This window comes from Hyla sarda, chromosome 2 (genome assembly GCF_029499605.1).
Source record: "Hyla sarda isolate aHylSar1 chromosome 2, aHylSar1.hap1, whole genome shotgun sequence".
Classification (NCBI taxonomy): Eukaryota; Metazoa; Chordata; class Amphibia; order Anura; family Hylidae; genus Hyla; species Hyla sarda.
In genome coordinates this window covers 507325363-507347014 of record NC_079190.1, presented here as the reverse complement: position 1 = coordinate 507347014, position 21652 = coordinate 507325363, and the positions used below count along the sequence as shown (strand labels likewise).

At 46.1% G+C, this 21652-nt stretch overlaps 1 protein-coding gene across 1 annotated transcript in view; it reads right to left on the bottom strand.

Moving 5' to 3' along the window:
• Positions 1-14595: 14595 nt before the first annotated feature.
• LOC130357276 (TATA box-binding protein-associated factor, RNA polymerase I, subunit C-like) overlaps positions 14596-21652 on the bottom strand; it is a 51644-nt gene continuing 44587 nt past the window's right edge. Inside the window, exons 14-15 of the mRNA XM_056559908.1 lie at positions 17997-18134; positions 14596-15822 (exon numbers count right to left, since the gene is read on the bottom strand). Of these exons, the coding sequence (XP_056415883.1) occupies positions 14741-15822; positions 17997-18134 (1220 nt within the window). The 3' untranslated portion in view covers positions 14596-14740. The remainder of the gene's footprint in view (positions 15823-17996; positions 18135-21652) is intronic.

Genomic DNA, 21652 nt, shown 5'->3' with positions numbered 1-21652 from the left:
GCCTTACAGTGTCTGTACGAATCTGTGTCCCAGGCAAGACATCCTTTGTTGCTATTGCCTTTCTGGATTCCGGCTCCGCCGGCAACTTCATTGACGCCTCACTTATAAGCAAGTTTAATATTCCAGTGGTCCATCTTGTCAAGTCCTACTACATTACCACTGTCAATGGTGAGAGACTGGATGCTACCATTCTCTACCGTACTGAACCCCTCCAGATGTCTGTTGGAGTACTTCATTCTGAGAAATTGGAGTTTCTTGTTCTTCCTCACTGTACTTCGGAGATTCTGCTAGGTCTGCCCTGGCTCCAGCATCACAGTCCTGTCCTGGATTGGTCCTCTGGGGAGATCCGAAGTTGGGGGTCATCTTGTTTTGGAAAATGTCTCCTGACAGTTTCTGCTAAACGTGCATCTTATAATCCACCTCCTTCACGCCTTCCGGAACCATATTTAGACTTTCCAGATGTCTTCTGTAAAAAGCAAGCAGAGACTTTGCCCCCGCATAGGCATTATGATTGTCCTATAGACCTCATGCCTGGTACCACTCCACCTCGAGGAAGAATTTACCCTCTCTCTCCACCTGAAACTCAAGCCATGTCAGAGTATATTCAGGAGAACCTACAGAGGGGGTTCATCAGGAAGTCTTCCTCACCTGCTGGAGTAGGTTTCTTCTTTGTCTCTAAGAAAGACGGCTCTCTGCGACCCTGCATCGACTATCGTGGTCTAAACAAAATCACCATTAAGAACCGATATCCCCTTCCACTCATTTCAGAGCTCTTCGATCGACTTTGAGGTGCCAAGATCTTCACCAAATTGGATCTGAGAGGTGCCTATAATTTGGTCCGAATTCGAGAGGGAGACGAGTGGAAGACTGCCTTTAACACACGGGATGGTCACTTTGAGTATTAAGTCATGCCTTTTGGCCTGTGTAATGCCCCGGCCGTCTTTCAAGAATTTGTTAGTGACATTTTCAGAAACCTTCTCTACACTTGTGTGGTGGTGTATCTGAACGATATCCTCATTTATTCTCCTAACCTTGAGCAACACAGTACTCATGTTCGTCTGGTTCTGTCTCGTCTGAGAAGAAATCACCTTTATGCCAAGTTTGAGAAATGTCTCTTTGAACGATCTAGCCTGCCTTTTCTTGGTTACATCATCTCCGCACAAGGCCTACAGATGGACCCTTCTTAACTCTCAGCAGTTCTGGATTGGCCTCGTCCCACAGGTCTACGGGCCATACAGAGGTTCCTGGGTTTTGCCAATTATTACCGGCAATTTATTCCACATTACTCCACCCTGGTGGCTCCAATCGTGGCCCTGACTAAGAAAGGGGCTAATCCTAAATCATGGACTCCTCAGGCCAAAGAGGCTTTCCGCACCCTGAAGTCCGCCTTTGCTTCTGCACCTGTCCTCACCAGACCGGATTCCTTGAAGCCCTTCTTCTTAGAGGTGGATGCCTCCTCTGTTGAAGCCGGAGCCGTACTAACCCAGAAGTCCTTAAAGGGGAGATCCGTCACCTGTGGGTTTTTCTCCAAAACCTTCTCGTCTGCTGAGAGAAACTACTCAATCGGAGACAGAGAACTTCTTGCCATCAAGTTGGCGCTGGAAGAATGGAGACATCTCCTAGAGGTGTCTGTTCACCCTGTGAACATATTTACGGACCACAAGAATCTGTCCTATCTTCAGTCTGCTCAAAGACTTAATCCCTGCCAAGCCCGCTGGTCTCTGTTTTTTGCCCGGTTTAATTTTCTTATTCATTTCAGACCGGCTGCCAAAAACATCCAGGCTGATGCTCTCTCTCGCACCTCAAATGTCACCGGAGAAGAAGTGTCACCTCAGCATATCATTCCTCCCGAGCGATTGATTGTTTCTGCTCCTGCGGATTTACGTCTTCTTCCTCCGGGCAAGACCTTCGTGCCACCTCGTCTTCGTCTTAGGGTACTCAAGTGGGGACATTCTTCACTGGTGGCAGGCCATCCAGGTCTTCGGAAAACCCTACAACTGATCTCCAGAAGGTACTGGTGGCCATCTTTGGAGAGGGACGTTAAAGATTTTGTCCAGGCCTGTGCTGTGTGCGCCCGGGACAAGACACCCCGCCAGAGACCGACAGGCCTGCTTCAGCCGCTGCCAGTTCCAGAGACTCCATGGTCCCACATCGCCATGGACTTTGTCACCGATCTCCCACCTTCTCATGGCAAAACTGTTATTTAGGTGGTTGTGGACCGGTTTTCCAAGATGGCACACTTTGTCCCTATATCTGCTCTTCCTTCTGCGCCATTGCTGGCGAAACAATTTCTTTCTCACATCTTTCGTCTCCATGGTCTACCCACACACATTGTATCCGACAGAGGGGTACAGTTTGTGTCTAAGTTTTGGAGAGCCATCTGTGGTCAACTGAAGATTAAATTGGACTCTTCTTCCTACCACCCCCAGTCCAACGGTCAAGTAGAGCGCATTAATCAAATTTTGGGTGACTATCTCGGGCACTTTAACTCCTCTCGTCAGGATGATTGGGTAGACTTGCTCCTGTGGGCAGAGTTCTCCTACAACCACAAAGAGTCCTCCGCTTCTAACAAGTCTCCTTTTTTCGTGGTGTATGGACATCACCCTTTGCCGCCTCTTCCGTTGCCCACCTCCTCGGAAGTACCCGCTGTCGATAATCTTGTCCGGGATTTTGTATCCATCTGGCACGAGACATGCCAATCTCTTCTTGCAGCCACCTCTCGCATGAAGACACAGGCCAATAAACATCGGGTTCCTCCAGTGTTTGCCCCAGGGGACAAAGTGTGGCTGTCTTCCAAGTACATCCGATTTAGGATCCAAAGTTACAAATTAGGTCCCTGTTACTTGGGCCCCTACAGAATCAAGAAGAAAATGAATCCCATGGTTTACCAGCTCCATCTGCCTTTCTCCCTCAGAATACCTAATTATTTTCAGGTCTCCCTTCTGAAACCAGCAATCTTCAACCGTTTTTCCCCCAAGGACATTTCTCCCACTTCCGTGTCTGGAACTTCAGATGTGTTCTCCGTCAAGGAGATTTTGGCATCCAAAGTGGTTAGAGGGAGAAAATTCTTTCTGGTCGACTGGGAGCGCTGCGGTCCTGAAGAGAGATCTTGGGAGCCAGAGGAGAACATCCTAGACCGCAGCCTCATCCTCAAGTTCTTGGGTACCAAAAAGAGGGGGACACTAAAGGGGGGGTACTGTTACGCTGAGCGCTCCAGACCCCCTGCTGGCCTCGGAGCGCTCACAGTGTGTATCCCCAGGCAGCGCTCCGGCGTCACAGCGTGTGCATCCCCGCTCTCTAGGGCGCGCGTGCACCGGGACGCTTAGATCTAAAGGACCAGTGCACAGGTGATTGGTGCCTGGTCCAATGTGGTTCATTAAGGGTTAAGCTTTGTGAGAGGGAGTGCTGTTTGGACTTAATTAGGCCTCACCTGTGCACTGCCTATAAGTACCGTCTCCTCCCACAGCCTCCTGCCGGATCTTTGTTGTCTTGTGCCTGAGAGAAAGCATTCCTTGTTCCTGTGTTACCCTGCCTGTTGCCGTTCCCGTTGCTACTGACTTCCGCCTGTGAACCTGTGCCGCCTGCTCTGACCATTTGCTATGTCTGACTACGCCTTTGCCTGATCCTCTTGTACCTTGCCTTATCTCAGCAGCCAGAGAGGTTGAGTCGCTACTGGGTGGAACGACCTGGGGGTTACTTGCCGCAGCAAGTCCATCCCGCTTTGCGGTGGGCTCTGGTGAAAACCAGTAACTCCTTAGACTCTGTTCCCCTGTGCCTCTCTGGCACAGCGGATCCACCACCAGCCTCCGCTACCAGCTACCAGCCCCGATCCTGACATGAGATAGATAGATATGAGATAGATAGATAGATATGGGATATCCCATCATTTACACTTTCAAAATAACAGAAAACAAAAAAATGGCGTCTGCAAAAGTTTGGGCACCCTGCAGAATTTATAGCATGCACTGCCCTCTTTGCAAAGCTGAGACCTGCCAGTGTTATGGATTGTTCCCAATCATCATCTGGGAAAACTAGGTGATGTCAATCTCAAAGGTTTTAAATGCCCAGACTCATCTGACCTTGCCCCAACAATCAGCACCATGGGTTCTTCTAAGCAGTTGTCTAGAAATCTGGAACTGAAAATAGTTTACGCTCACAAAGCTGGAGAAGGCTATAAGAAGATAGCAAAACTTTTTCAGATGTCAATAGCCTCTGTTCGGAATGTAATTAAGAAATGGCAGTCATCATGAACAGTGGAAGTTAAAGCAAGATCTGAAAGACCAAGAAAAATATCAGACAGAACAGCTCGCAGGATTGTGAGAAAAACAATTCAAAACCCATGTTTGACTGCACAATCCCTCCAGAAAGATCTGGCAGACACTGGAGTTGTGGTACACTATTCCACTATAAAGAGATACTTGTACAAATATGGTCTTCATGGAAGAGTCATCAGAAGAAAACCTCTTCTACGTCCTCACCACAAAAATCAGCTTTTGAACTTTGCAAATGAACATATAGACAAGCCTGATGCATTTTGGAAACAAGTTCTGTGGACCGATGAGGTTAAAATTGAACTTTTTGGCCTGAATGAGCAAAGGTACGTTTGGAGAAGAGGGGGAACAGAATTTAATGAAAAGAACCTCTGTCCAACTGTTAAGCATGGGTGTGGATCAATCATGCTTTGGGGTTGTATTGCAGCCAGTGGCACAGGGAACATCTCACGAGTAGAAGGAAAAATGGATTCAATAAAATTTCAGCAAATTTTGGATGCTAACTTGATGCCATCTGTGAAAAAGCTGAAGTTAAAGAGAGGATGGCTTCTACAAATGGATAATGATCCTAAACACACCTCGAAATCCACGGGGGATTAAATCAAGAGGCGTAAACTGAAGGTTTTGCCATGGCCTTCACAATCTCCTGACCTCAACATAATTGAAAATCTATGGATAGACCTTAAAAGAGCAGTGCGTGACAGACAGCCCAGAAATCTCAAAGAACTGGAACACTTTTGTAAGGAAGAATGGGCAAAGATACCACAAACAAGAATTGAAAGACTCTTGGCTGGCTACAAAAAGCGTTTACAAGCTGTGATACTTGCCAAAGGGGGCAGTACAAGATATTAACTCTGCAGGGTGCCCAAACTTTTGCAGACACAATTTTTTTGTTTTCTGTTATTTTAAAAGTGTAAATGATGGAAATAAAATGTAACTTTTGTTGACATATTATAAGAATGTCTAATCTGTAATTTGATGCCTTTTGGAGATTTTTCCATCTTTCTTCGGCTTCTTTATGCACATTAATATAAATTTTTATCTGGGGTGCCCAAACTTTTGATCCCCACTGTAGATATGAGATAGATAGATAAATAGATATGAGATAGATATGAGAACGATAGATATGAGATAGATAGATATAGATAGATATGAGATAGATAGATAAATAGATATGAGATAGATAGATATAGATAGATATGAGCTAGATATGAGAACGATAGATATGAGATAGATAGATATAGATAGATAAGCAGGAGAATACAGCAGCACACTGCTAGCACAAAGATATATATGAAATCTGAAATGCTATATTGCTATAGTGAAAATTTAAGTACTTGGCTCACCATTTGGCCAAATAGCGTGTACCATCCCACCATGATAAGGTGACCTCATTGCGACAGGTCCTACACTATGAATGTGCCTCTGAGCAGTCAGTTACCAGGCTTGTATGAACTGGAACATCCCGCGCCTTATAAAATTGGTGGGGTGCACAAACCAACATGGAGGTAGCCACTCCCCCTATATGTACAATACAAAGAAAGTTGGCTGGAGTGAAGTTGGGTGCACAGGAGCCATCCAGAGACCCTAATCTCCATAATTTTTGACAAAGTGTTAAGGTGTTTAGCTACACACACCAGATCATACCTACAGGACACTGCAATCCAAAATTGCATCCATATCTCTACCTGAAAATGCACTAGTGGCCACATTTGCCATTGTCTCATTATACACTTCAATCCAACATGAGAGAGGACTCCGAGTAGTTGAGAAAGGTTTGGTGAGAACTGGATTTGATTCCAGTAAGATGGAATTCCTTATTGAACTTTTATCCTTTGTTCTGAATAATAAATATTTCATATTTGACGATAAATACTACATCAAAATACGTGGGACTGCCATGGGCAGTAACGTGGTGCCCACGTACGCAAATATGGTCATGGCTGATTTCGATGAAGACCACGTGTATGTATCCCCCCACTCCAGGAAGATCCTGGGGTAGTGGAGATATATAGACGACGTCTTTCTTGTCTGGTGTGGTAGCGTAGAAGAATTACCTGAATTCCAAACCTTCCTCAACAGCGTGGACAGGGACTTACAGTTCACGCTCACATATTCGGATCATACCATACATTTTCTTGATACAGAGGTCACCATAGTGGGGGATAAGCTGTTTACTGACATTTATAGCAAACCAACAGATTGCAACACATTGCTCAGGATTGAGTCATCTCATCCTAGGTCTATGGTCACATCTTTACCTTACAGTCAGCTGGTGCGCGCTAGTCATATTACGGACACAGATGAAAAATTTGATAAAGCAGTGAGCAAGATGGAGGAACAATTCCTTAGTAGAGGGTATCCCACTAAGGTTATATTACATCAAGTACACAAGTTACATGACAAACGTAAATCTGGGCTTTGCCATCGCTTGTTGAAGGCAGCATCAACCTACAATGTTTTTGTATTTCGGGGCCATGCCATAAATGGCTATCCGGCAGCGCAGAGTGCTTCAGCTGCTGCCGGATAGCCGTTTAAGGTGCCCCGTGTGGTCCGGTGAGTGTCACACACCTGTCCCCGATGTTCCAGACCGTCCTCTTCGGGCTCCGCTGCATGGCTGTCACTCTTGATCACTTTTTATTAATTTTTTCATGATATAAAAAGTAACCAAAAATATACTATTTTGGACTTTGGAATTTTTTTGCGCGCACGCCATTGACCGTGCGGTTTAATTGTCGATCTATTTTTATAGTTCGGACATTTTCGCACGCAACGATACCACATATGTTTATTTTTATTTACACACATATGGGAAAAGGGGGGTGATTCAAACTTTTATTAGGGAAGGGGTAAATGACCTTTGTTAACTTTTTTTTTCCACTTTTTTTTTGCAGTGTTATAGCTCCCATAGGGACCTATAACACTGCACACACTGATCTCTTATACTGATCATTGTTATCCCATAGGGACCTATAACACTGCACACACTGATCTCTTATACTGATCATTGTTATCCCATAGGGACCTATAACACTGCACACACTGATCTCCTATGCTGATCCCTGCAAAGCCATAGCTTTGCACGGATCAGTGAGACAGGGGCTTAATTGCTCAAGCCTGTAGCACCGGCTTGGAGCAATCAATCAACCATCGGACGCCATGGAGTCAGGTAAGGAGACCTCCACCTGTGTCCCAGCGGATCGGAACATCGCGATGTCCCGATCGGTCCGACTGAGCTGCCGGGAAGCGTTTACTTTAGTTCTCAGAGGCGGCGATCAACTTTGATCGCCGTGTCTGAAGGGTTAACAGCGCGCGGCACAACGATCGATGCCGCTTGCTGTTAGCCCAGGGTCCCGGCTATGATTAGGCGTGACCCCGTTTTAAACACCGGGACCGGGCGTAGGGCATACAGGTACGCTCTACGTCCTTAAGGAGTTAAAGGGGTACTCCGGTGGAAAACTTTTTTTTTTTTTATATCAATTGGTGCCAGAAAGTTAAACAGATTTGTAAATGACTTCTATTAAAAAAAATCTTAATCCTTCCAGGACTTATCAGCTGCTGTTATGATTCACAGGAAGTTCTTTTCTTTTTGAATTTCCTTTCTGTCTGACCACAGTGCTCTCTGCTGACACCCCTGTCCATTTTAGAAACTGTCCAGAGCAGGATAGGTTTTTCTATGGGGATTTGTTTGTACTCTGGACAGTTCCTAAAATGGACAGAGGTGTCAGCAGAGAACACTGTGGTCAGTCAGAAAGGAGATTCAAAAAGAAAATAATTTCCTGTGGCTCATAACAGCAGCTGATAAGTACTAAGGATTAAGATTTTTTTAATAGAAGAAATTTATAAATCTGTTTAACTTTCTGGAACCAATTGATTTAAAAAAATAAGTTTTTCCAGTGGAGTACCTCTTTAAAGGGGTACTCCAGCGCTTAGACATCTTATAAGATCTTATAAGATGCCTGATCGCGGGGGTCCCGCCGCTGGGGACTCCCGTGATCTTGCACGCCGCACCCCGTTCAAATCAGTCCCCGGAGCGCGTTTGCTCCGGGTCTGATTACTGTCGATCATGGGGCCGGAGCATTGTGTCATCACGGCCCCTCCCATAGGCTTGCATTGAGGGGGCGGAGCGTGACATCACACAGGGGCGGAGCCGTGACGTCACAGTGCTCCGGCCCCGTGATCGACTGTAATCAGACCCGAAGCGAACACGCTCCGGTGACCGATTTGAACGGGGTGCGGCGTGCAAGATCACGGGGGTCCCCAGCTGCGGGACCCCCGCGATCAGGCATCATATCCCCCTATAGGGGATAAGATGTCTAAGCGCCGGAGTACCCCTTTAAGACCATACTGAACCAGCACCGTAACTCCATAAGGAAAAAACATATAGACTAACCCAGTTTCCAACCGTTTTACACAAGCAGGTCATACAGAGTCAGACCTCAGATGTATGGTAGTGGACCACATCCCACCGCTTAAAGGGGTACTCCGCTGCTCAGCGTTTGGAACAACTGTTCCGAACGCTGGAGCCGGGAGCTCGTGACGTCATAGCCCCGCCCCCTCAATGCAAGTCTATGGGAGGGGGCGTGACGGCCGTCACGCCCCCTCCCATAGACTTTCATTGAGGGGGCGGGGTGTAACAGCCTGAGGGGGCGTGGCTATTACATCACAAGCTCCCGGCGTCGGCTCCAGCGTTCGGAACAGTTTGTTGCAAACGCTGAGCAGCGGAGTACCCCTTTAAAAGATGTGGGGAAAGAATCACCCTTTTACAAAAAAGCTCCCTACTTGTGTTAGAGATTTTAGTGATATGTAACATATATTAATTGATTTTTCTTTGTTTGTTTTTTTAGATTAGCTCCAAACTTGGTACCAGTCACGATGACACGTATAAAAACATCTGACATTTTTTCTTCCGCGAGGGTGTATGTGGGAAGATAAGGGCACTTCTCCCAGAATTCAGGGACACATGGACCAGTGACTTGATTGACAGTGTCTGTTAGGGGTTGTCATGTAGTCACAGCCGGAGGGGTCTGTGTGCTATGGATCTAATCCTGAGCTGTCCCATTAATTGGAAGATTGCTGTGCTTTAAAGGGGTTATCCAGGAAAAAAAACGTATATATATATATCAACTGGCTCCGGAAAGTTAAACAGGTTTGTAAATTAAAATAAAAATTAAAAAAATCTTAATCCTTTCAGTACTTATGAGCTGCTGAAGTTGAGTTGTTCTTTTCTGTCTAAGTGCTCTCTGATGACACGTGTCTCGGGAACTGTCCAGAGTAGAAGCAAATCCCCATAGCAAACCTCTTCTACTCTGGACAGTTCCCGAGACAAGCAGAGAAGTCAGCAGGGAGCACAGTTACCAGACAGAAAAGAACAACTCAACTTCAGCAGCTGATAATTATTGGAAGGATTAAGATTTTTTTTAATAGAAGTAATTTACAAATCTGTTTAACTTTCTGGAGCCAGCTGATATAAAAATAAAAGTTTTTTCCTGGAATACCCCTTTAACCTCTTAAGGACCCATGACATACTGGTACGTCATGAGTCCGCTCCTGTTCCGTGTCATAGCGGGTCAGGCCTGGCCTCTAACAACGGCCGGGACCCTGTGCCGCGCGCTATTAACCCTTTAGACGTGGCGTTCAAAGTTGAACGCCGCGTCTAAAGTGAAAGTAAAACCATGCCGGTTAGCTCATGGGGCTGTTTGGGATCACCGCGGCGAAGTCGCGGTATCCCGAACAGCTTACATGACAGCCGGAGGATCCCTACCTTCCTCCTTGCTGTCCGATTGCCGAATGACTGCTCAGTGCCTGAGATCCAGGCATGAGCAGTCAAATGGCAGAATCATCGATCAGTGGTTTACTATGAGAAAGCACTAATCAATATAAAAGATCAGTGTGTGCAGTGTTATAGACCCCTATGGGATAACAATGATCAATGTAAAAGATCAGCGTGTGCAGCGTTATAGGTCCCTCTGCGATAACAATGATCAGTATAAGAGATCAGTGTGTGCAGTGTTATAGGTCCCTATGGGATAACAATGATCAGTATAAGAGATCAGTGTGTGCAGTGTTATAGTCCCCTATGGGAGCTATAACACTGCAAAAAAAAAAGTGGGAAAAAAAGTAAAGATCATTTAACCCCTCCCCTAATAAAAGTTTGAATCACCCCCCTTTTCCCATAAAAAAAAAAAAAGTGTAAATAAAAATAAACATATGTGGTATCGCCGCGTGGGGAAATGTCCAAATTATAAAAAGATATTGTTAATTAAACCACACGGTCAATGGCGTGCGCGCAAAAAAATTCCAAAAAGTCCAAAATAGTGCTTTTTGGTCACTTTTTATATCAAGTCCTATCAATGCAAAAATGGTACCGCTAAAAACATTAGATCACGGCGCACAAAATGAGCCCTCATAAAAAAGTTATAGGGGTCAGAAGATGACAATTTTAAACGTATACATTTTCCTGCATGAAGTTATGATTTTTTTCCAGAAGTCCGACAAAATCAAACCTATATAAGTAGGGGATCATTTTAACCGTATGGACCTACAGAATAAAGATAAGGTGTCAATTTTACCGAAAAATGTACTACGTAGAAACGGAAGCCCCCAAAATTTACAAAATGACGTTTTTCTTTTTTCAATTTTGTTTCACAATGATTTTTTTTCCCGTTTCGCCGTAGATTTTGGGGTAAAATGACTGATGTCACTGCAAAGTGGTGGCGCAGAAAATAAGCCATCATATGGATTTTTAGGTGCAAAATTGAAAGAGCTTTGATTTTTAAAGATAAGGAGGAAAAACTGAAAATGCAAAAACGGAAAAACCCCGGGTCCTTAAGGGGTTAATTCCCATGTTGAATGTCATTGTGTGCATTTGCCCTACATGTGTCATATTCCATCATAGAAGCAGCTATAGCTCTCTGTTTGCTTTCATTCATGCATTTGCTCCTGTGCGCGGAATAGCGCTATGATGCCTATTAAACTGTCGTACTATTTTGCCTCCACTATATCGATCACACATTCAAGGATATGCTTTGTATTTCAAGTTCACTGGAAGGTGCTCTGCCCTATGCTAAGATTGCGGTAAGAGTTCGCCTCTGCTCTCTGAGCATGCGCGGACTTGCGCAGCCAGAGGAAGGGGGTTACCACTTGAGAAAGCCAGCGTGAGGCTGGTGAAACGTTGTCTGTGATACATCATGGAATTAACTACTCAGGTTAATTCTACCTTCGTGGTGTATAGATATATAGATAGATATGAGATAGATAGATACATAGGAGATAGATAGATATGAGATAGATAGATATATAGATAGATATGAGATAGATAGATACATAGGAGATAGATAGATATGAGATAGATAGATATGAGATAGATAGATAGATATGAGATAGATAGATATGGGATAGATAGATATGAGATAGATAGATAGATAGATATGAGATAGATAGATATGAGATAGATAGATATGAGATAGATAGATAGATATGGGATAGATAGATAGATATGAGATAGATAGGATATAGATAGATATGGGATAGATACAGACATGGCTGTAAATGTTGGCACTCCTAAAAAAAATTCTAGAAAATGAAGTATTTCTCACAGGAAAGGATTGCAGTAACACATGTTTTGCTATACACATGTTTATTCCCTTTGTGTGTATTGGAACTAAACCAAAAAAGGAGGAAAAAAAGCAAATTGGACATAATGTCACCAAACTCCAAAAATGGTCTGGACAAAATTATTGGCCCCTTAACTTAATATTTGGTTGCACACCCATTTGAAAAAATAAGTGAAATCAGTGTCTTCCTATAACCATCAATAAGCTTCTTACACCTCTCAGCCGGAATGTTGGACCACTCTTCCTTTACAAACTGCCCCCGGTCTCTTATTGGAAGACGCCTTTTCCCAACAGTAATTTTAGGATCTCTCCACAGGTGATCAATGGGATTTAGATCTGGACTCATTGCTGACACTTCAGAACTCTCCAGCGCTTTGTTGTCATCCATTTCTGGGGGCTTTTTGACGTATGTTTGGGGTCATTGTCCTGCTGGAAGACCCAAGATCTCGGACACAAACCCAGCTTTCTGACACTGGGCTGTACAGTGCCACCCAAAATCCATTGGTAATCCTCAGATTTCATGATGTCTTGTACACATTCAAGGCCCCCAGTGCCAGAGGCAGCAAAACAACCCAAAACATCACTGACCTCCACCATATTTCACTGTAGGTTCTGTGTTCTTTTCTTTGTAGGCCTCATTCCGTTAAGAAAAGAAAGTAAGAATCACCCCTATTTTCCCATTTAAATAAAAAATAAAAAAACTGTATAAATAAAATTAAACATTTGTGGTATCGCCGCGTGTGGAAATGTCCGAATTATAAAAATATTGTTACATAAACACACAGTCAATGACGTACGCACAAAAAATTCCAAAGTCCAAAATAGCGTATTTTTGGTCACTTTTTTATATCATGAAAAAATTTATAAAAAGCAATTAAAAAGTCCGATCAATACAAAAATGGTACCGCTAAAAACTTCAGATCACAGCGCAAAAAAATTAGCCCTCATACTGCCCCGTACGCTGAAAAATACAAAAATAATAGGGGTCAGAAGATAACAATTTTAAACGTATTAATTTTCCTGCATGTAGTTATTATTTTTTCCAGAAGTGCGACAAAATGAAACCTATATAAGTAGGGGATCATTATAATCGTATGGACCTACAGAATAATGATAAGGTGTCATTTTTACCGAAATATGCACTGCGTAGAAACGGAAGCCCCCAAAAGTTACAAAACAGCCTTTTTTCTTCAATATTGTTGCACAATGATTTTTTTCTCCATTTCGTTGTAGATTTTTGGGTAAAATGACTGATGTCATTACAAAATAGAATTGGTGGCGCAAAAAGCCATCATATGGATTTAAGTGCAAAATTGAAATAGTTATGATTTTTTAAAGGTAAGGAGGAAAAAATAAAAGTGCAAAAACTGAAATCCCCTGGTCCTTAAGGGCTTAAATATCGACAGATATTCAAGCTGTCCTGCAGGCTCAGGGAGCATCAGTGTCAGCGCAAACTATCTTTGGAACTTGTTTGGGGCTGCTTATCCACCATCCTGTGTTGACACCTTTCATCAATTTTTCTCTTCTGTCCACGCCCAGGGAGATTATCTACAGGGCCATGGGTTGTAAACTTCTTGATAATGTTGCGCACTGTGGACAAAGGCAAATCTAGATCTCTGGAGATGGACTTGTAACCTTGAGATTGTTGATATTTTTCCTCAATTTTGGTTCTCAAGTCCTCAGACAGTTCTCGTCTCCTCTTTCTGTTGTCCATGCTTAGTGTGGCCTACACAGACACACAATGCAAAGACTAAGTGAACTTCTCTCCTTTTTATCTACTTTCAGGTGTGATTTTTATATCGCCCTGTTACTTTCCCCAGGTGATTTTAAAGGAGCATCACATGCTTGAAACAAAAAATTTCAGGGGTGCCAACATCTACGGCCATGACTGTAGATATGAGATAGATAGATATGAGATAGATAGGCATGCATGTTATGTTTGTATACTTCTACAATGCATATCCTTACTGTTTATTGAGAACCATATGTAGTGTTAGGGTCCACCTCACACACAGTTTTAGAGCACAACTTTATTGTTTTTCTCACATTACAGCTCCCAAACAAAAACAAAAACGGCATCAACTGCTGTGATGACTCTGCTTTACACAAGCTATATGGCATTGAGCTACATGTATAGAAAAATGCATTCAAATATTCTGCTGGCTTCCTGTCAGTCCCAGCATCTCACACGAGAGTCCTGCAACTATGCGGTCACGGCTAATGGTGCGGTCACAAATCTGCTGTCACCACTTGTAATCATCGTGTGGTGTGAGGATCCACAGTCTGAGACAACTGAAATGCAGTTTTGGCGCATCTCTTAAAGGGGTATTCCAGCATTATACATTTTATCCCCTATCCGAAGGATAGGGGATAAGATGTATGATTGCAGGGATCCCGCCACTGGGGACCCCTGCGATCTCGGTGCAGCCCCCGGCATTCTGTGCCGGGCGCTGCCTCTGAGATGGGGACGTGACGTCTTGGCCTTGCCCTCCTAGTCATGTCACGCCACGCCATCACATGATGGCCATCACACCCCCTCCCATAGACATGAATGGAGGGGGCGTGGCATAACATCACTAGGAGGGCGAGGCCGTGACGTCACGCTCCCATCTCTGAGGCAGGGCCTGGCACAGAATGCCGGGGGCTGCACAGAGATCGTGGGGGTCCCCAGTGGCGGGACCCCTGCAATCATACATCTTATCCCCTATCATTTGGTTATGGCATAAGATGTATAAAGCCGGAATACCCATGTAAGTCTCCAGCTATACGGTTCTTACTATGAATGTAAAGGTGCCAGAGTAAAGCCAGAGCCATCACAGGTGGTCCCTGCACGAAGGGACAGGTGCACTCCCCTTAAAACCCCATCCGAAATCTCTTACTTGGGACTTGGGAACGCTGGGAGCAAGACTGGGAGAGTGCCTGGGACTGGGGGAGTGATAGCAACTGGGAAAGTGACTTCAACACCGTCTGGGACTGGGAGAGTGACTGGAAGAGTGGCTGCGACACAGCCTGGGAATGTGAGCCCGTGAGCAGAGGTGTGGGATCGGTCACAGCGGAGGATAGAAAACCTCGCAGTATCTGCCTCTTCTTATGCGCAGTGACTGCTGAGGAGCTTCGAGAACGACACGAGGCTGCAATCACCTGGGAAGTGTCTCCTGCACCGTCTTGACTTTGTGATGGCACTGACAGGAGGTCAGCGGTTGAGTCTAACACCGGGGCGCTGTCACCTGACCACGGAGAGGTGGCCTCTCTCTCATTAGAGCTTCCAGACAGTGTGCTCCAGCTCCTAGATCGTTCCAGTTTCTGTATTCGACGCTTTTCTCTCCACACCTGGATCTTCATCTCCTTGTTTGTTCCCAGCAGATCTTCCCACCACAGCCCCAGTCCCCCCTCCCAGGACGCCGTCAGCCGCTCGCTCAGTGGTTCCTTCCAGGACTCTGTATGGATGACCTCCAACCTGTGTGATGTGGGTGCAGCCGCTGTTGACACGAGTGTGCCCCCTCTCATACTCTTGCGTAGATGTTCCCTCAGTCTGGAGTTTTCACTCCTCTCCTCTGATGGGAAAAGCTTTTGGATACGGTGTCGTGAACGGGGTATGGCCCCTCTCCAGGTGCAGGTTCTGTACACTTCATGCAGCCACCTGCAGAAACTGCTATTACGCCGAATCACAGAGTGGCAAGTGCTGGAAGATAGTGGTCTGAGGTGACTGCATCCAGCACTGCAGCTTACAGCCTCATTTTCAGGAGCTGATTGGTGGGAAGCGTCATCAGCTGGGTCATCAGGGGCGGAGTCAGACACAGGGGGCTGTACTGTTATGTCACCCGGCGCATCGGCAGCCTCCTGGGACAGTCTCTGGATGAAAAGATCACCGACTGCTGTTAACTGGAAAACCAGCAAGAGATCTCTGGTCGATTCTGGGGACGCAGCTGCCAAACCTGCCAGGAGAGAGTGTGAATAGTGAGTGCACAGCACAACCACTAAAGGAAAGAGCACAGTACAACCACTACAGACACCCCACTCCAAGCATGGAGGGACATCAATACCAAAGCCAAATAGGCTCCTAGCCAGCGGGCACTCTCCACTGAGTGATCCGGATACTGGCCTAGGAGGAAACAAAAATGCTAAATGCAAGCAAACACGGGTACAGGCACAAGACTCATTCATTCCTAGATAGACAGATTAGCACAAGGCTCAGCACAGGATTCTATCCTCAGAGTTGCAGGATCAAACAAGGGTCGAAACAGGACTGACAAAACGCACAATGTGAATACAGACTAAGGCAACACAAAGCAAATGCAGAACTAAAACTGTACTAAAACAAAGCAGGCTAAAATGTATATATATATATATCAAACAGGACAGATAACCATGGTAAAAACACAGGATATGTGCTCAGACAAACATAGTAAAGGTGCATCCTAAACAAGACATGGTCAGAGTACAGGTCTAATTACCAGTCCAAAGTTCCAGCAGAGCTAGGGTCTAAATAACCCCACCCGGGATGCCATAGGCTGGAAGCATTAACATTTCCCAAACCAGGGAGAATTAACACAGAAACTGTTCAAACAAAAACAATGTCAGAACAGGACCCAAAGAAGAAGATTAAAAAAAAAAAAAAAAAAAAACGGACATTACAACAACCATCACAGGAGAAAGTGCCGATCCTGCGTGCACAGTACAACCACCACAAAAGAGAGGATAGATACTGTGCACACTAGGGGTGTGAATCGCCAAGAATTTGGCGATTCGATTCGAATCGCGATACCAGTGTGGCGATTCGATATATCCCGATATATCGCGATACCGTCTAGGTGACGATACATCACGATATATCCCGATACATCGCCCACCTGGGAGCATTCATAGATCCCAATAGACGCCGCTGTCAGCTTTGACAGCGGCGATCTAGTACTCCGGTGCTCACTTTTCTCATTTTATCCCGTCCGGGCTGCAAAATAAAAGAAAACGCACTTTATCTTACCTGCCAACGAGCCCCCGGAGCTCCGGTACAGGTGTTGGGTCCCCGGGCTGTATTCTTCTTACTTCCTGTTAGCCCGGCACGTCACATGGAGCTTCAGCCTATCACCAGCGGAGGCGGGACATCGATGCGGCCAGTGATAGGCTGAAGCTCCGTGTGACGTGCCGGGCTAACAGGAAGTAAGAAGAATACAGCCCGGGGACCCAACACCTGTACCGGAGCTCCGGGGGCTCGTTGGCAGGTAAGATAAAGTGCGTTTTCTTTTATTTTGCAGCCCGGACGGGATAACATGAGAAAAGTGTGCACCGGAGTACTCCTTTAATAGCCAGCCGCGGCGATCGCCGCATGCTGGCTATTAGCGGCGGCCCCCGGCTACTGAAATCAGCCGGGGGTCGCATAGTACGGCGCGGGCACGAGTCGGAGCCCGCTCCATACACCCAGAGCGATGCCGTGTCAGATCCGGCCTGCCCGGCTCCACAAATGTGGAACTTTTATCTCCTGATGCCCAGGACAGGACATGCTGTTCCGGGCTTCAGGAGATAAAAATTCCACATCCCTAAAAGAATCGATTCAAAAATATTTTGAATCGATTCAGTATCGGCAAATGAAAAAATCGCGATTATCGCGAGAATCGATTTTTTCTTACATCCCTAGTGCACACAGTACAACCACTGCTGGAAAGAGCACAACCAACACAGGAGAGAGTAGATACTGATGTACAGTAAAACAACCACAGAAGAGAGAGAGAGAGCAGATATTGAGCACACAGTATAACCCCCAGAGGATAGAGCAGATACTAGGTGCACAGTGCAACTACCACTGGAGAGAGAGAGCAGATATTGAGCACACAGTATAACCCCCAGAGGATAGAGCAGATACTAGGTGCACAGTGCAACTACCACTGGAGAGAGAGCAGATATTCAGCACACAGTATAACCACCAGAGAATAGAGCAGATACTAAGTGCACAGTACAACTGCCCCTTCATCCATTCATAACCCAGGCAGCAGAACTCCAGAAGATTGTACAGGGCAGAGGCCTTCCTGTCAACAAGTGGTTACTCAAAGATGTCTGAATGATTTATGGGGAGATTTAGTAAAACCTGTGTAGAGGAAGAGTGGGGTATACTGACCAGCCAGCGGGGACTGCAGCCTCGGCAGCACAGTGTCATGATGATGGGGCAGCAGCGGAGCCAGATGATCCAGAGACTCTGAAATACGTGGAAGACTTATGGCCGGTAAGTGCAGCTGAAAGGAGCTGGAGCCACCACCTGCAACACAACACATGATATCTGAAGAGGAAGGCGGCAGACCAGACTACAGACTAGACCAGGGGTACTCCACTATTTTTAGTGAGGGTCCGCTCATCCAGGTCTGTCACTGGTAAAGGTCCGAGCTAAGCGCTAAGGCCATGAAGGATATAGGTAAAATGACTGAACTCTGGAGGATGTAAATGTACTGTTTCCTGTATTTTCTGAATACTGACGCATACTGCACCCCTAAAAATAATACTGCTGCCTACTGTACCCCAGAAAATACTGCCGCATACTGTAACCCTGAAAATACTGCCACATACTGTACCCCTAAAAATAATACTGCTGCCTACTGTACCCCTGAAAATAATACTGTCTCATATTGTACCCCTAAAAATACTGCTGTCTACTGTACCCCTGAAAATAATACTGCCCCATACTGTACCCCTAAAAATACCGCTGTCTACTGTACCCCTGAAAATAATACTGCCCCATACTGTACCTATAAAAAATAATACCGCTGTCTACTGTACCCCTGAAAATAATACTGCCCCATACTGTACCCCTAAAAATAATACAGCTGTCTACTGTAACCCTGAAAATACTGCCTCATATTGTACCCCTAAAAATAATACCACTGCCTACTGTACCCCTGTAAATACTGCCGCATATTGTACCCCTATAATACCGCTGCATACTGTACCCCTGAAAATACTGCTGCATACTATACCCCTAAAAATAATACCGCTTCATTCTGTATCCCTGAAAATACTGCCGCATACTGTATCTCTGAAAATACTGCTGCCTGCTGTACCCCTGAAAGTAATACTGCTGCATACTGTACCCCTGAAAATACTGCCATAGACTGTATCTCTAAAAATAATACTACCGCATACTGTACCCATGAAATTATTACTACCAGACAATAAAATATTGCCCCTGAATGTAATACTGCCGCACTGTACCCCTAAATAAAACGCTGCCGCATTGTGTACCCCTTAATATAACTGTTGCACGCTGTACCCCTGAAAATACTGCCACATGTTGTACCCCTAAATATATTACTGCCACACACTGTACCCGTTGAATATAATACTGCCATATACTATACCCCTGCATATATTATTGCCACATGCTATGCCCCTGGATATATTACTGCCTGCACTCTGTGCCCCTTGATATAATACTGCCACACACCGTACCCCTAAATATATTACTGCCACACACTGTACCCCTAAATATATCACTGCCTCACACTGTACCCCCTGAATATAATACTTCCATATATTATACCCCTGCATATATTACTGCTTGCACGCTGTGCCCCTGGTATATTACTGCCTCACACTGTGCCCAGGTATATTACTGCCACACGCTATGCCCCTGGTATATTACTGCCACACGCTATGCCCCTGGTATATTACTGCCGCACGCTGTGCCCCTGGTATATTACTGCCACACGCTATGCCCCTGGTATATTACTGCCACACGCTATGCCCCTGGTATATTACTGCCACACGCTGTGCCCCTGGTATATTACTGCCACACGCTGTGCCCCTGGTATATTACTGCCGCACGCTGTGCCCCTGGTATATTACTGCCACACGCTATGCCCCTGGATATATTACTGCCTCACACTGTGCCCTGGTATATTACTGCCACACGCTATGCCCCTGGTATATTACTGCCACACGCTATGCCCCTGGTATATTACTGCCACACGCTATGCCCCTGGTATATTACTGCCGCACGCTGTGCCCCTGGTATATTACTGCCACACGCTATGCCCCTGGTATATTACTGCCACACGCTATGCCCCTGGTATATTACTGCCACACGCTATGCCCCTGATATATTACTGCCACACGCTATGCCCCTGGTATATTACTGCCACATGCTGTGCCCCTGGTATATTACTGCCACATGCTGTGCCCCTGGTATATTACTGCCCACACGCTGTGCCCCTGGTATATTACTGCCACACGCTATGCCCGTGGTATATTACTGCCACACGCTATGCCCCTGATATATTACTGCCACACGCTATGCCCCTGGTATATTACTGCCACACGCTGTGCCCCTGGTATATTACTGCCACACGCTGTGCCCCTGGTATATTACTGCCTGCACGCTGTGCCCCTGGTATATTACTGCCGCACGCTGTGCCCCTGGTATATTACTGCCACACGCTATGCCCCTGGTATATTACTGCCCACACGCTGTGCCCCTGGTATATTACTGCCCACACGCTGTGCCCCTGGTATATTACTGCCACATGCTGTGCCCCTGGTATATTACTGCCACACCCTGTGCCCCTGGTATATTACTGCCACACGCTGTGCCCCTGGTATATTACTGCCACACGTTATGCCCCTGGTATCTTACTGCCACACGCTGTGCCCCTGGTATATTACTGCCACACGCTGTGCCCCTGGTATATTACTGCCACACGCTGTGCCCCTGGTATATTACTGCCACACGCTGTGCCCCTGGTATATTACTGCCACACGCTGTGCCCCTGGTATATTACTGCCACACGCTATGCCCCTGGTATATTACTGCCACACGCTATGCCCCTGGTATCTTACTGCCACACGCTGTGCCCCTGGTATATTACTGCCACACGCTGTGCCCCTGGTATATTACTGCCACATGCTGTGCCCCTGGTATATTACTGCCCACACGCTGTGCCCCTGGTATATTACTGCCACACGCTATGCCCCTGGTATATTACTGCCGCACGCTGTGCCCCTGGTATATTACTGCCTGCACGCTATGCCCCTGGTATATTACTGCCACACGCTATGCCCCTGATATATTACTGCCACACGCTATGCCCCTGGTATATTACTGCCGCACGCTGTGCCCCTGGTATATTACTGCCTGCACGCTGTGCCCCTGGTATATTACTGCCACATGCTGTGCCCCTGGTATATTACTGCCACAAGCTATGCCCCTGGTATATTACTGCCACACGCTATGCCCCTGATATATTACTGCCACACGCTGTGCCCCTGGTATATTACTGCCTGCACGCTGTGCCCCTGGTATATTACTGCCACACGCTGTGCCCCTGGTATATTACTGCCACACGCTATGCCCCTGGTATATTACTGCCCACACGCTATGCCCCTGGTATATTACTGCCACACGCTGTGCCCCTGGTATATTACTGCCACACGCTGTGCCCCTGGTATATTACTGCCACACGCTATGCCCCTGGTATATTACTGCCACACGCTATGCCCCTGGTATCTTACTGCCACACGCTGTGCCCCTGGTATATTACTGCCACACGCTGTGCCCCTGGTATATTACTGCCTGCACGCTGTGCCCCTGGTATATTACTGCCACACGCTGTGCCCCTGGTATATTACTGCCACACGCTGTGCCCCTGGTATATTACTGCCACACGCTGTGCCCCTGGTATATTACTGCCACACGCTATGCCCCTGGTATATTACTGCCACACGCTATGCCCCTGGTATCTTACTGCCACACGCTGTGCCCCTGGTATATTACTGCCACACGCTGTG